The sequence below is a fragment of the Triticum aestivum genome, chromosome 2D (genome assembly GCF_018294505.1).
Source record: "Triticum aestivum cultivar Chinese Spring chromosome 2D, IWGSC CS RefSeq v2.1, whole genome shotgun sequence".
In the NCBI taxonomy this organism is placed as follows: domain Eukaryota; kingdom Viridiplantae; phylum Streptophyta; class Magnoliopsida; order Poales; family Poaceae; genus Triticum; species Triticum aestivum.
The window spans coordinates 353,252,410-353,268,539 of record NC_057799.1 but is presented as its reverse complement, the minus strand read 5'-3'; the positions used below and the strand labels follow the sequence as shown (position 1 = coordinate 353,268,539).

General features: G+C 40.8%; 1 protein-coding gene across 1 annotated transcript; it reads right to left on the bottom strand.

The window, feature by feature from the left end:
• Positions 1-1,309: 1,309 nt before the first annotated feature.
• On the bottom strand, positions 1,310-14,716 carry LOC123053118 (eEF1A lysine and N-terminal methyltransferase). Its single transcript, XM_044476518.1, has 16 exons — positions 14,248-14,716; positions 13,536-13,637; positions 13,269-13,335; positions 12,667-12,848; positions 12,064-12,324; positions 8,111-8,194; positions 7,983-8,030; positions 7,837-7,901; positions 6,956-7,004; positions 4,158-4,395; positions 2,935-3,056; positions 2,730-2,810; positions 2,585-2,659; positions 2,080-2,195; positions 1,823-1,973; positions 1,310-1,733 (listed from the first exon to the last, which is right to left on the bottom strand). The coding sequence occupies exons 1-16, from the start codon at positions 14,590-14,592 to the stop codon at positions 1,551-1,553; spliced, it is 2,169 nt and encodes a 722-aa protein (XP_044332453.1). The 5' UTR covers positions 14,593-14,716; the 3' UTR covers positions 1,310-1,550.
• Positions 14,717-16,130: the final 1,414 nt, after the last annotated feature.

Here is a 16,130-nt window from a genome sequence, read left to right as displayed (position 1 = left end):
AGTGCGATATCATCTCTTGGTCATGGGAAGCAAGCGGATGCTATTCAGCGAGGACTTCCTATGCAGCCAAGTTCTCGGGCAAGCAGGTCGTCCCCACAGCCGAATTCACTTGGAAATCCAAGGCACCGGCGCCCTGTCGCTTCTTCACATGGCTCGCGATCCAGCACAGGTGCTGGACATCCGATCGGCTGACAAGACGTGGACTTCACCATCAAGATTGCTGCCCAATGTGCAACCAAGAAGAGGAGAGCATAAAGCACATTCTACTTCAGTGTGTCGTCGCACGCGAAGTGTGGACCGCGATCTGCCATCCCTTACGCAAGCCGGAGTGGGTACCTACTGCGACCGAAAGCCTCAGTGCATAGTGTCAAGACAAGAGAGGAAGAGGACAAGCCGAGAGGGATGCAAATGCAATCATCATCCTAGGGCTATGGCAACTATGGAAGCACCGCAACTCTACCGTTTTCGACGGAGCCACACCCTCAAAGAACAGGATTCTACATGCAATCGTCCGAGAGGGCCGTGTGTGGAAGCAAGCGGTCATACTACGAGGAGACATAAAAGCATTCTTTGCAGAAGTGGAGTGGGCAGCGGAGAGTAGGTAGTCATACGAGAGCAAGGTGGAGGGTGGAGTTAGTGTGCAGTGTATATATGTAATCTGTAACGCTAACGTGGACGGGCTCTTTACCCCGATTCCTTCTTTATAATATAGTACGCACACTTGTGCGTATATGAAAAAGGGCACATTTTTTTTTTACGATGAAAGGGCAAAAGTTGCAAGCATAGAAGCCACTTCATCTACACCATGTGTAACATTTGGAAAGAACAGGCCGTCACATTTTCAATGGCAAAAGAATGACGCATGTCAAGGTTGCCCACCTCGCCTTTCAAGACATCATCTAGCAGGGCATGGCCTTCAATTTAGACACTCAAAAGTGCTGTGTTAAATCAGGAGTCGGCATGGAGTTTTTCCATGGGTTTGGGCATTTTCCGTCCAAAGCATGACTACTATTTTTATTTTTTTGACTGGGGCAAAGCATGACTACTATGTTTCTCTTCTTCTTGATGAAATGGTCGCTCCTGCCAGCTCATAAAAAAAGGCTCGCGACTTTATAAACTTAGCCTACCTTCTCCAAGTTGGCAGCGGCTTGGTGTCATCATTCTCAGTCTCAGTAGTCCTAAACCAATGGGAGATCCCTCTTTTCTTGTTCAGAGGAGTGTTCTGGCAACGGGATCCCTCCCCCCGATTCTTTTCATTCTAGTCATGACCCTCTACAGAACATTCGATTCTAGAGTTGGTCACTATGGCTGAAACATCACGGAAGATCCAAGCACTTCTTTCATCCCAAATTAAGGGAGGACACCTTTGGAGTATATAATAAAGAAAACAAAATTAAATTCATCATGCTTGGAAAAGCTAGATTCCACATATACTGCATTCTCTGCAAAATACAGAAGCCTACACCTACCTGCTACTGCATCCTCTGCAGATTCTTCATATCTGAGTGCCGGGAGTAATGGATGGTGCCTCACAAGCACAGATGCCTATACTACTGCAGCCTCTGCAAATTCTTCATATCTGATTCCACATCCACCAGGAATTTCAGCATAGCCTTCAGTTTAGTTGCAGCCTCATCAAGGTGATCGATTTCCAGGTATCTTTTGCTTGGGGATGCAAACAGGACTTCGTTCACATCTTCTTCGAGTTGCAGTGAGTATAGGTTTTCAAAGACCTAGATAAATAGAAAATCGTTAAATCTAATAATAGCTGTACTTACACCTATGCAGTCAGGAACACATGCGTGCCCTATACCCTTCTTACCGCTTTCAATCGTGAAATGACCATTTCCCTGACTGCAGATGATCGCGCGACTAGATTGATGATGAGGAGGCCCCCAGCTGAAAGGAACTTTTTTGCTGACATAAGGAAAGCATCTTCGACAAAGTTTGCTGGGGGGCAAGACAACCCAGAACTGTAACCAAGACTTCCAAGTTAAGAGTCTATTGATGTGAACTGTTTGGCAAAAAGAACAGCAACTGAACGATGGATGACAACAAAGAAAAGTTGAGGGACTGCACCTTAGATCAGATGAATCAACATCAACAATAAGAATTCTAACTGCGTCACTGTCTTTGCCATTTGGTTCAGAATGGGCATTTTCTTCAATGAATTTGATTCCATCCCCCAAATGCACCTAATGCAAGGGAAGGGAAAAATGTAATGAGGCTCAATGCTACAAATAGCTCATTATCATGCTTAGTAGTTAGTACACGTACTACTAAGCTCCTAAACATGAATTCCTAGAGGAGGAATGCAGTATTACATTACTTTGAGTACAAGAGAAAAGAGCATCCATCATTCTTTATTCATAGGGAAATGTTGCTTCCAAAAATCATCATAGAGACGAATATAATATATTATGATCAGAATCATTTAACACATTAAACAGTTGCAATAGACCTTGCTAAGCTTTTATGGTCATATAAATAATAAGAACAGCACTAAGAACACTGTGTATGTTTTCAAAGAAAAGAAAGTGACTGAAATGTAACGTATACTTATTTCACATAGTTCAAAATACACCTTCAATTGCTCATCCATTGAAAAGCCAAAATATTTCGTTGCTACCTCCTCCATCATGGGGTCCAACTCAACCACCTGTAAATTTTGGGAAGTATGATCACCCAGTTCAATCAGTCGACCAAGAATAGGAAATATTTCTCTTTACCTCAATATTAAGATGAGGGAGGCATCCATGAAGAAACATTGGTAAACTCCCGGCCCCAAGGCCTACAATAGTGGTACTCACCTACAAAATAAATTGCAGGATACCTAGTATCACAAATTGAACTTAGTGCTTTAACGGAAAATTAATAACTAAGGGTATTGCAGAGGTTCAGGCATTCAGCATATAATGATATCATATTACTTACCCTTTCTCCAGATGATGCCGCAGCACTCAGAGCAGATGCAACTAAAGAAAGCCCACATATGATACTACTGTGATAAGAGCTACCAAGATAGCTATGGTCGACCCTGAGACTGTCCTTGGATCCTACATATTATAAAAGAGCAACCAATTCTGGGCTTAAAGTAAGATAAGAAGTAAAGTGGTACCTAATTTTGATTGTCTTATTGCATAGGTGAAGACCAATAACGTCAGTAGGTGTAGAAATATAAAAATGAGGTAACAACAGTTATCCAACCAGGGTTTGAAATTCTAGATTCACAAACAGTCCAATATCACAGACAGTATCCATTCCAGCCAGTTACAGCAGAAACTAGTTTTTCCTGGGCAGTTTGCAACAACAACAACAACAAAGCCTTTAGTCCCAAACAAGTTGGGGTAGGCTAGAATATATTTTTTTCACTTATTTCACTTATTTGAATAAAAAATCTGAAAAAAATGTTTGCAATTCAGGATTTGTTTCCCAGGCAACTTCTAGGAAAAACAGATACCTGTGGGCCTTTTACTACCAGGATTTTGAACCCTGGTTCCAACAGCAAAAGAGAATGCTGGAGAACCGGTCAGTTTTTTCTCTCGTTGACAGAAAAAAGGAGAGGATAGATACATCAATGCTTGCATCTCAGTTGAGAACGAGTAGGATTAACAAGCATTATAAGAGAAAATGGAATGGAGTAAAATCATAAAGAATTCGGAGTTCTGCCATTTTTGAAAGGTTTAGAATTACTTTGTCAAAAAAATATTACAACTCTCCGCAAGTACCCAGAGTGAGGGAAGATCAACATGCATCATTTAGTATCAGATGAATAACTAAACAAATATTCTCAAAGTAAACATGTAGAACAAAAATAGTTACAGCAACTGGAAAGAATTCAGAGCATAACTCATACTGAACAATGCCATGCATGAAATGCTCTCTTCATTAATCTAGAAATTAACTGTATTTAAAATGCAAAAAGGTTATCAACAAATAGAAGTGTTTTGATTGGAAACCAATTGTACATGTTCAGAAAATCAAAATTCCGCAACAAAACTATCAGAATACATAGCCATGACGCCAAGAGGCCTAATGCCGAAAAAAGTAAGCTCAAAGCAAAGCCATCAAGGGCATGGATTATTCCTGCCAACAAGGAAAGCAAACAACCACAACATAGCAGTAACATTGGAGGTTAACATTAAATAGGAATATACCAGTGAGTCCCTTTTTCTGGCTCTTCTTTTTTGATGATGCAGATGAGTTCTTGGTCTTACTGTCCGTCTCGTCACTTGGTGATTCTCTGATTAACAATGCTTCAGATTGCACTAAGCCAGAACTTCTTTTAAAAATAAGTCGTCGGAACATTTTTTCAGACATGCAGCTTTGATCTCCATCAACATTTTCATAAAGAACATCTTCCACAACCATAGGACCTGTTATTTCTGATGTTACCTTCAAATGCACACAAGGAGGTCAGCCGAGGTATTGGATGTGTGTGATCCGACATTACAGCAAATTAGAGAATCATGCGGCTTTGAAAATTCAAGTAAAAGCATATAGATGTATTAGTCCAGTTCCAGCTGCCTCCCTTACTATTACGGTCCTATCTATACAGAATCAAATACATGTCAAACTCTCCAAAGCCAGCTAGGACGAGGTTAATTCTTCATAGGAGGCAAAGACACTCAAAACCCCAAACTGAATCATGCCATCCACAAACAGATGATATCCACACAGCTTTCTGATTCAGTGCAGGAATAGTCAAGACAGGGAACCTAAAGTATGTTTCCAGGGAACCAGCATCTGGTTCTTAGGATATATATACTCCAAGAAAATTCATTAGATGGATCCTCCCAAGCAATTACACAAGTTTACAAATATCTGACAGTTAATTTAATCCAGCCAAATGATAACTATCTCATTCTCAGATAGTTTACTCGATCCAGTGTCCGAGGAAGATGGATAACATCACCGAAAAAATTGAACAACACACCAAGCACTATATACATATCTGTATATAAGATACCATCTATGGAAGGAAGCATGTCTGTTCAACTTTTTGTAGAGGGTAGCATAAACCCTGGTTTCTAGGAGTAGTTCTTTTTTTGACAGGTTTCTGATAGTAGTTACCATGCAATAACAGCTTGAAGGGAGGGACAATAGGAATGAATTCAAGCTGACCAATTCATCATTTTTGGTTTGCATGTGACACTCTTACCATGCTCGTCCTCACAAAGAGGATGTAATAGCAGTGAACCAACCATATCTTAAGAAAACCAAGTGACATTCCAAATAACCATCCATAGCCTGGTAAACTAATCAGATGTTTAGGAAACCTCGATTGATGAGGTAAGGCCTTCTGAATCCTGGAGCTACAATACTGATCCTGTGCACGACTGCATGGCACTGTTTTATACAGCATCAAGGCAGTGGTCTCCACGACGAATATGTGCGAGAGTTCGTCGTCAGCCTTCTAGTTTCCAAAACATCTGATGAGTTTTCCTAGGATACAATCCACTTATTTGGAGTATCAATTAGTAATTGCAAAAGATAGAGCTATTTTTTCGCAAAAAAAAAAAGATAGAGCTATTTTCCTATTAATTCCCTACTCAACCTTGGTACAAGTACCAATGAAATTTCTCTTCATGCATCCCAGTCCCCTCGAGTTTTGCCATCCGGCCTCTCTTCAGCCAGTATTTACGCCTATGAACTGAAGTTCATAACAATGTGAGATACTATGATCAGTGAGAGTCCAGCGCAGGAGTACCGATCATCAATGGTAAAGTGCAACCAAAGTAGTCCAGAAGACAATATGACAAGCAGACGAATAAAGGTGAAAGCAAAGGTTCTTATCAAGCAACAACTGAACAAGATGTTCAAAACTAGAAGTTAGACGACAACACTAGGACTAAAAAGCTTTAGAATGAGAAGCAGCTAAACTGGTCCTGGACTTCTGGTTAAATGCGAAACATTATATCTTATCAGCTCACAGCTTGAAACAGTTTGCTCAAGTGACATACTTCAACTTCAAAGGTCTAAACCCCACATGGAATTGTATGCTTGCACCAATTTATTTGACAATTATAATCATATTAAGACATTCACTATGTGCCCATGAATCTATAAAGGAAAAGGCTGCAGTTGAACATCAGTTGGATGAGTTGAAGTGGTTTTGACTGTTACGGTCTAGCAGTAATGAACTTGATTAGAGAATATTAGAACAGTACAATCATTAGGTAAAAACAATTTATCGAGAAACAAATCCAATTTGGATCATGAAATTTATCGAGAAACAAATCCAATTCGGACCATGAAATTTGGTAACTGGTACATGTCCGAGTTGAACCCCCCCTCCCACCCCCCCACCCCGCGACAAAACCAGGTATCCGAGACCTTCAAGTGTCAATACCAAATAACTCAAATGCCAATGTGATGTCAAGGCATATGCCGGTTTCGTGAAAGTGGCACATATGACAATATGGATTATTATATGATTTCCAATGATTTAATCTAAAAGTTCAGCTTACAAAAAAATCAAACTAGACAAGACAGGACACTCACCCACCTCCAAACGCGGGTTTCTGAAGAAAAATTATCTGATTAGGCCTATCAAAATTGATCGTCAAATTTTCCTACAGTTTTTCAGTTGTTCAGCCATTCTCTGAACTCAAAATTAGTTTCTAGGATGAAATTAAAGTGGAATCCTTATAAAATCTACACGGTCAGCCATCTTTGCGCCACTTTGGCCAAACCATCCACATCATACATCACAGCAATGACATAACCCTCAAAACCGTGTTAGGATTCAAGATGGTCAGGTTATGAAACTGAGGGTAAACAAATACTTGGTATATTGTGTAGTTGGGGGTTCAACTGTCCAAGATAGACCTTTCCACCAAACTTAGGCTAATTTGGTAATGTTGACCCTAAGAAGAAAGGGCAAGAATCATTGCCACTGGACTAGATTTCCTGATAAAATTAGACAGTTTTTTTCGAGGGACATTAACAATACCTCCTGCAGAATATCTCTTTGTTTCACGCCATCACTAGCCATCATGAATCTGCATAGGTTTGATGCACCAGCACCCCCGAAGTAACAAAAATAGTTAGAACAAAGCCAATTGAAAAAGGTCATACGATAAATAGTTAGAAAAGAGCCAAATAAGATAAGCTGAGTAGTGATCAATGCACAATAGGATATTCGGTTGTCATGCGTCAGTGCATTAATTGTAGACGGACCACACACTTAAAAGTTTGCTTGCACATATTACTACCAAATGTAACAACAATCGTCTAGCTATTTCCAAACATAATAGTGCACAGTGATAATGCAGATTTTACTGAATTTCAGGTCAATGTTCAGAACAAAGACGAAGGTAATTGAGAGACTGCATCATAATGCACATCTGCAACTACAATATAATTAGTTACAGAGAGTTACCTAACTGATAAAAAATTAAAAACCAGAACAGGGACAACCACATCATTTACTCCGTGTTATTTTTGAGCATTGACAAATATATAATTAATCTAACCTACGGTTGCTAGAATGCACACGGTTGAGCAAAAGAAGAGGGTGTGCCTGTAATTAAGGGATGCAATTGGTGTGGGTTGTCATAAGCAAAAAGGCTGGGATAGTAATGATGATGATATATCTTTTTCTTAAATAGGGTGACGAGCAGAATAAACACATCAAAGTTATTTGGCATTAGAATAATATTATTAAAATAAAATCAATTTTCTATGGGCCAATGACAGGACACTCTTTCGCCCGGATACATAATGCAAAGTTTGGCTTAGTTATTTGATGTATTAATTTTTTCTGCACACGATAAAGCCTACTTGTAGTAGAAAGTACTGACAGAATTTAACAAAGAAAGCACTGAGACATACGGCATAGGGTCTGTCTCTTCAGGATATTCAGGTTCTAGATCCATAACAAGAGGAGATAAATCCTTCTGCGAATAGCAAAAATATTATGTTACGACCTGACATAAAAATAGGGCCTTTAGCAATCACACAATAATGAGAAACATCACCTTAACAACATCAATGTCAGCACTTGCATGTCTGCTATCGAGGAATACCTAGCACAGCACAAATATAAGCCATGAAAATGAAGCAACATATCCTAGATAGCAAAGAGATAAACACGCAGTCTGCATACCATGATTAGACGAGCAGCCTTTGCACTTTCAACAACAAGCCACTGCCCTTCCTCTGAAGCAAATAACCATTCCTGAGCTCGTGCCTGAAAGAAGGTATTTTCGTTAGCAATCACGAATGGACAGAAGTGATGAACTATTTGAGTACTTTTCTATTTTCTTGGGTACAATATTGAAACATGCGGTGAACATCGAATGAAAGCTACTTTGGTTAAGCAAAGCCTAGTTGTTAAGATTAGTTGACCAACAGGCCACTCTCACAGATAAAGAACTTCCATTTTGTTGCGGTGGAAAAACAGTGACAGCCATAAATCAGAGACTTAATGAGAGTGAGGGATCAACTATATTAAAAACCATACTAGGGTAACAGAAATTTAATTAATTGAAATGGGATCGATGCCAGCATATTTATAGGTTCCATTACAGAGATAAAGCAGGAAATGATGATACAACAACAACAACAACAACAACAAAGCCTTTAGCCCCAAACAAGTTGGGGTAGCCTAGAGGTGAAACCCATAAGATCTCGTGACCAACTCATGGCTCTGGCACATGGATAGCAAGCTTCCACGCACCCCTGTCCATAGCTAGTTCTTTGGTGATACTCCAATCCTTCAGGTCTCTCTTAACGGACTCCTCCCATGTCAAATTCGGTCTACCCCGACCTCTCTTGACATTCTCCGCACGCTTTAGCCGTCCGCTATGCACTGGAGCTTCTGGAGGCCTGCGCTGAATATGCCCAAACCATCTCAGACGATGTTGGACGAGCTTCTCTTCAATTGGTGCTACCCCAACTCTATCTCGTATATCATCATTCCGGACTCTATCCTTCCTCGTGTGGCCACACATCCATCTCAACATACGCATCTCCGCCACACCTAACTGTTGAACATGCCGCCTTTTAGTCGGCGAACACTCAGCGTCATACAACATTGCTGGTCGAACAACCGTCCTGTAGAACTTGCCTTTTAGCTTTCGTGGCACTCTCGTCACAGAGAATGCCAGAAGCTTGGCGCCACTTCATCCATCCGGCTTTGATCCGATGGTTTACATCTTCATCAATACCCCCATCCTCCTGCAGCATTGACCCCAAATATCGAAAGGTGTCCTTCTGAGGTACCACCTGCCCATCAAGGCTAACCTCCTCCTCACACCTAGTAGTACTGAAACCGCACATCATGTACTCGGTTTTAGTTCTACTAAGCCTAAGCCCTTTCGATTCCAAGGTTTGTCTCCATAACTCTAACTTCCTATTTACCCCCGTCCGACTATCGTCCACTAGCACCACATCATCCGCAAAGAGCATACACCATGGGATATCTCCTTGTATATCCCTTGTGACCTCATCCATCAACAGGGCAAAAAGATAAGGGCTCAAAGCTGACCCCTGATGGAGTCCTATCTTAATCGGGAAGTCATCAGTGTCGATATCACTTGTTCGAACACTTGTCACGGCATTATCGTACATGTCCTTGATGAGGGTAATGTACTTTGCTGGGACTTTGTGTTTGTCCAAGGCCCACCACAAATTCCGCGGTATCTTATTATAGGCCTTCTCCAAGTCAATGAACACCATATGCAAATCCTTCTTTTGCTCCCTGTATCTCACCATAAGTTGTCGTACCAAGAAAATGGCTTCCATGGTCGACCTCCCAGGCATGAAACCAAACTGATTTTTGGTTACGCTTGTCATTCTTCTTAAGCGGTGCTCAATGACTCTCTCCCATAGCTTCATTGTATGGCTCATCAGCTTAATTCCACGGTAATTAGTACAAATCTGAACATCCCCCTTGTTCTTGAAGATTGGTACTAATATACTCCGTCTCCATTCTTCTGGCATCTTGTTTGCCCGAAAAATGAGGTTGAAAAGCTTGGTTAGCCATACTATCGCTATGTCCCCGAGGCCTTTCCACACCTCAATGGGGATACAATCAGGGCCCATCGCCTTGCCTCCTTTCATCCTTGAAGATTGGTACTAATAAAGCAGGAAATGATGATAAGGAAATTAAAAAATATTCAGCAAAGCGTTGCTGGGTGTGCATATCCGTCATCTGTGGACTACTACTGGACTTGAACCAAATTAAGAATATTACAGATGGAAAATTCTTAATTCCCAATACATGAAAAAAAATTGGCATGAATAAGATCCTAATAAAGCAGGGGTTAGTCCCATATAATTGTGAGGCCAATCCACTAAGTGAAGTTTGTCTCAGTGGTCTATTCCCAGTCCTGATTGCTCATTACTTAAGGTCTATTAAAACAATAAGATTCCTCATGTGAGGAGATAAATCGTAAAACTTACATCAAGAATGAACATTGAAGATCACACAAAATCCACAAAGTTCTCCATGCCACTAAACGTTAGAAAACTAATAACTCCTAAAAAGTTTAAGAGGGCTAGAATTTTATAAATCAGTATCAGTTAGTTTGAAATTAAAATGGAACAGGACTGGAGTGGACCATTCATCAAACCTATCCACATACTTTGTTTGAGAAATTTAATGGGTTAGTCTGTCAACCACCTCGACCCTCATAAGCACAGGGATACAGAAATATGGGGATGGGGTCCACCCCAAAAATCATGGGTTAATTGGTTGACAGACCAACACACTAACATAAGGCAGTCCCTCAAATCAAAATACATATACATTAGCATCTGTAGCTCTAACAAATAGCTGCATTTAATCCAGCAGATTCATGATTGCAGTATGATAAGAACGACAGCATTAATCTCATTCAAACACTGAATATGCATGCTTAGCCTGCTGACTTATCCACTTCCCAGGCTGAAAAAACTGTCCTCAAGATGGAAGTTAGTTCTTCTACATAAACAATACTCCCTCCATTCCATAATGCAGTGCGTATAGATTTTATGAAAAGTCAAACTTAGCAGACTTTGACCACCAAGTGAAAACTATCTATATCTACAATACCAAACATAAACAATATTAAAATTTAACTCACAATGTATCCAATGACATCCATTTGGTATTCTAATTGTAAATAGTTTCTAAACATGGTCAAAGTTTGACTTTTTTGAAAAAATCTATATGCACCACATTATGGAATGGAGGGAGTAACTTGCTTCAGTAGTCATTAGTTGCACTATTATTGTTGTGCACTCTGTAACTCTTCCAGAATCCTAAGCTTCTGTCGAATTGCACAAAGAAGCATTCACTATATGTCCCCATTTCTTCTCTCTTTTAAGCTTTCTCTTGGGATTTAAAGACCAATACACAATTACAGCATCCACATCACATCCACAGTAAAATTTGAGTTTGTTGACATATTTGTACGACAATTTCTTATCTCCAGCAATCAGAATTTACCTCTGTTCAAGAAATCATCCGATTAACCCGTTAACTTGTAGATTAATCCCTACTCGTAGGGTCACCGAATAGCCGATAAACTGATAAATCAGCCGATTAATTGGTTAAATGGCCGATTAGCCTATTAATCCCCTACTCGCCAGCCATCCGAGCAGCTAGCAGTTAACGAATTCCTCAACAATATTTTACAGTGACAATAGAGAGGGAAATAGAATGGTATGGCATCGACATGATAATAGTCCATGTATACTCTAGTCTGAGGCAACTTTGTGTATCATGTGGACTCCAATTTAAGGCAACTTCGTGTGTACCACCATAGCACGTTTTCAGGCGATAATAAGAATATGGACACAAAACTAACACATCAATGAAGATCACATTGACAATAAGATTGGCATAAAATGCATAGATTAAAGGATTAAATCAGTAAGAAAACAAAATAGTCCCAAAGCTGCAAACAGACCCACGTAAATCTTGATCAAGAAATTTTACATTTCTACTGTGTCTCAGTTTTGAAGGTTTATTGCAAGATAGAGGCAATGATTGGCTAAGGGATTCAGTTAAACAGTAACAGCAATAAAAAATACTGCAAGGGCCTAGTTGCGAATTGACAATATATAACAGACCTTAGGCACAATAAAAACTCCACAGTGGTATACAAATGTCTCGTTTTGATTCTTGGCATCCATTAAAACAGCTTTGTAGCAATACAATGAGCTTCCTTGTTCACCGAGAATTAACTGCCTCCTTCGTCCTGGGACAATAACCTTTAGATCTCCAATAGCACCCAGCTGAAGATCTCGCAACGAGAAAAGTATATCAACACCAGAATTGTGTGACTCCCGGATTTTGTTCTCATTTTGCAGAGCATGAATTACAGCATTTGCCTGTAGCACCAACATAGAACATCGAGTAAAATGTAAGTCCTGACAAGAACTTAATTATTTATATTTCATAATATTTACTCCCTCCATTCCATAATGTAGTGCATATAGATTTTTTGAAAGGTCAAACCTCACAAACTTTGACCAAGTTTTTGGAGAAAAACATTTCATCTAGAATGCCAAGCATATATCGATTCGTTATAAGTAGTCTCATATTTATATATATTTGGTATTGTAGATATAAATAGTTTTCTCTATAAACTTGGTCAAAGTTTGACTTCTCAAAATATCTATACGCACTACATTATGGAGCAGAGGGACTATATCAGACGAACATAACTGTACCTGTTGCATGTTACAGTATTCAGCAGACTGGTCCACTAGTGATTTTATTGTGTGTACAACACCCATCTTCCCTTTTACCATGACCAACATGAAGGTCTGGAAGGCAGACTTGCTAGAGGGTTCACTAGCTATAGCTTGAATAGTCATATCCCATCCAAACCTGAACTCAGACAAAAGTAGGTCTACAAGAGAAAGTAGAAAAAAGAGTCTAAACAAGGTTTCAATATTAACTGGTTGATTACATAGAAAATAGTCCATCTGTTATTTTGTAATTGGTATTTTACAATTCGTGGAACTTCTTGAAATTTGAGTGACAATATCTTCAGAAGTATCTATATTGGCTGCAGATACATCATACATTGTAATAATATCATAGATTTGCTGGTAAAGGCATTTTCAAAATCTCATGACCTTTTTATTTGTACTAATACAGAGCTTAAAACCCAATGGTCACTCACAGAGTAACACAGTAAAAGAAGTGAACCATGTCAAATTCAAAATCACGCATATGCATATGTCAAGTTAAAAGCCAAAAAAATATGGAGAAGGTACAAGGTGGCAACTGCGAAACATCCTGTTGTCAGTAAGTGATTGAAGTTCACCTAAAACATGGGATTCTGCTAGAGTAAAGCACGCAAATTTCCCGCCTGACTTCAAAACCCTCTTGGCCTGAAAAAGGTGCCTGCTTAGTCAGGCATGACATGAAGAAAATAATATTTCCATCAAGCCTACTACTCCCTCCGTCCCAAAATGTAAGACGCCTTTTGACACTATCATAGTATCAAAAAACGTCTTACATTTTGGGACGGAGGGATTAGATTACAGCAAGTAAATGGGAGTAAATTTAAACAAAATCAAAACCGAAATACCTCGTCTAGATATTTCATCCCCAGTTTTGTGCCAACCTCCGGCTCCATAAGAGCATCCAATCCTCCCTTATCAAGTATGAAATCAAACGAACCATCTGGAAACTGCCAATTTGGGATGTAAGGCGGTCTCCACAAAAATGTTTGTTACAGGTTGCTAAACAAATAAAGCATAGAAGCCGCAAAAATCCTTACAAACGGCACGGAAAATGAGAAGCATAAAGCAATTGAAATTTAATAAAAGTATACTTGGAAACAGCACTAGTGACTTCAGTTCACATGTTAAGTGGAATCACAAATGTTGCCCAGCTGATGTAATACCAAGGTCATTCTGAATAACAACAGGGTAAATATTTCCATTTTGTTTTTAGCTAAAACCATAAGTATCTTCTGGAAGCTATCTCAGAGAGACAACATATCAGTTCAGTTACAAGACTATGCACTGACAACACATTGATACTCGTCCATGGAACCTAAACCAACCGGTTCTATAGGCAGGAAATCTAATTCTAGTTATGGTACTGATGTTCATAACAGAAAACGAAGGTGTATCTGTTCTTCATTCAGTGGCTAAAATTGTGTTCCATTACAACATCAGGTCCAATCGAGCATTGCAAACCTCATTACTGTACTCCAACTAAATCCAGCACAAATGAACAGACCAATTCTAAATTGGCACGGTGCAACCGCAATTCATGGACGCAGGAGGCCGTACCTGCATGTTGGTCATGTCCATGACGCGCCAACGCATCTGAGGGCGCACACGGGCGTGCCGGCGGAGCATGTCGGCCACGATGATACGGGAGAAGTCGACGTTGGTGATGCGGCGGAACCCCAGGTCGTACAGCTGCTCCGAGAGCGACGAGCTCCCGCACCCCGGGACAAGGATCTCAGTCCCCTCTTCCCCAAGGAGGAGCGACAGGAGCGGGGCCTTGATTTGCGGCCACTCCGCGTACCACTCGAAGCTGTCGCCATCGCCGCGGAGGGCAAAGAACTTGTCCCAGTTCTCCCGCGAAGTAAAGTCGAGCAGCGCGTCGTGGAGCACCGGCGTGGTAGCCATGGGGTGGCTGCGCGAGCAGCAGACTCAAACCCTAGCTACGAGAGCAGGGGTTTAGAAGTGGTTGGAGAAACGGCGAGGTTTTCTCGGTTGGGAGCAGAACCCCAACCCTCGGAGCCCTGCACGCACTATTGTGCAGGGCCAACGATGGAGAAACAAAAATGTTATTTGTTTTTAGTCACACGACAGTCACAAAAATCTCAAATTGGTGAAAGATCCTTGTGGATGGAACCATGGAGAAATAACCAGCAACTAATCGGTGCACTTATATATATCCATTTAGAATAAATCCATTATACATCTCACACCAAAAGGAATAGTAAGATAAACTATTACATGGGACGTAATTGTTTTGTAGAGCAATCCTGAGAAGAAAAGTTTATATAGAGCTTTTTTTTTGCGAATGAGCTATTTAAAAGTGCTATCTTGTCCATGGCTTGATTGGCTACCCAAGTCCTGAAATAAAAAAAAGGAACGATTTCGTGTGAGAAATAAACTTGAATTTGAGAGTCTGACTTGTAAGTGAAACAATACCTTAGTCGGCAACTGGTCATTTTAATATGCTGGCCATTACGAGTTCGGTATCAATACAGAATTCTACATACAATTTAAAGTTAATGGAAGTGAATGACCTATGCATGTTCATCTTAATTTTTAACGACTAACCAAGTAAACATACCTGACTTGGTTGAGTGCCATAATAGAAATATGGTTGCTGTGTATTAAGGCATGTCTCTCTAGATGTAGTTTTGATAATTGATGACAACATGTTTGCGGACTAATCGTGTGCTTTGAGCATTTCAGAGATTCATCATTTGGCACGAGACGATTTCTTTCCCCTCGGAGTGTCATTCAAGATGGTGTAGCTCTTCCGCTTCTTTTGTTGGATTAGTTTCGTAGGAGTCACCGTACTATGAAGAGGGGGTCCGCTTTGATAAGGCTAGGGTGGAATCAACACGTACACATCCTCTTTACACCCTCTGAGCCTTTCCGCTTCATTGGAGTTTTCTTTCCTCTCTCTTTGGGCTGAGTCTGGTCCCAGCGGTAGTACCGCGGTACCCAGCGGTAGTACCGCTTAGGGGTCACAAGCGGCAGTACCGCTCCGCAGCGGTAGTACCGCTGGTGGGTCCTCGGCAGTAGTACCGCTACGGTACCAGGCCCCTACCGCGTCGACTCGAGGGGTCTTTTTTCGTGTCGGATTGTGCGGTACTTCGCAGCGGCAGTACCGCTCTTAAGCGGTAGTACTGTCCTACCACCGCGGCAGTACCGTCCATGTCCATATCTCCCCTGCCCTCCAATCTCCACGGTATCGTGGTGGGAGCGGTAGTACCGATGCCTTATGCGGTAGTACCGCCCTCTGCGGGGCTGTTGTGGGGGGTAACGGTTGGATTGTTCCCCCACTATATAAAAGGTCTTCTTCCCCATAGTTGACTTACCTCTTCCCCCAAAAACTCCATTGTTGCTCCAAGCTTCATTTTCGCCCGATCTCTCTCCCTAGCCAATCAAACTTGTTGATTTGCTCGGGATTGGTTGAGAAGGCC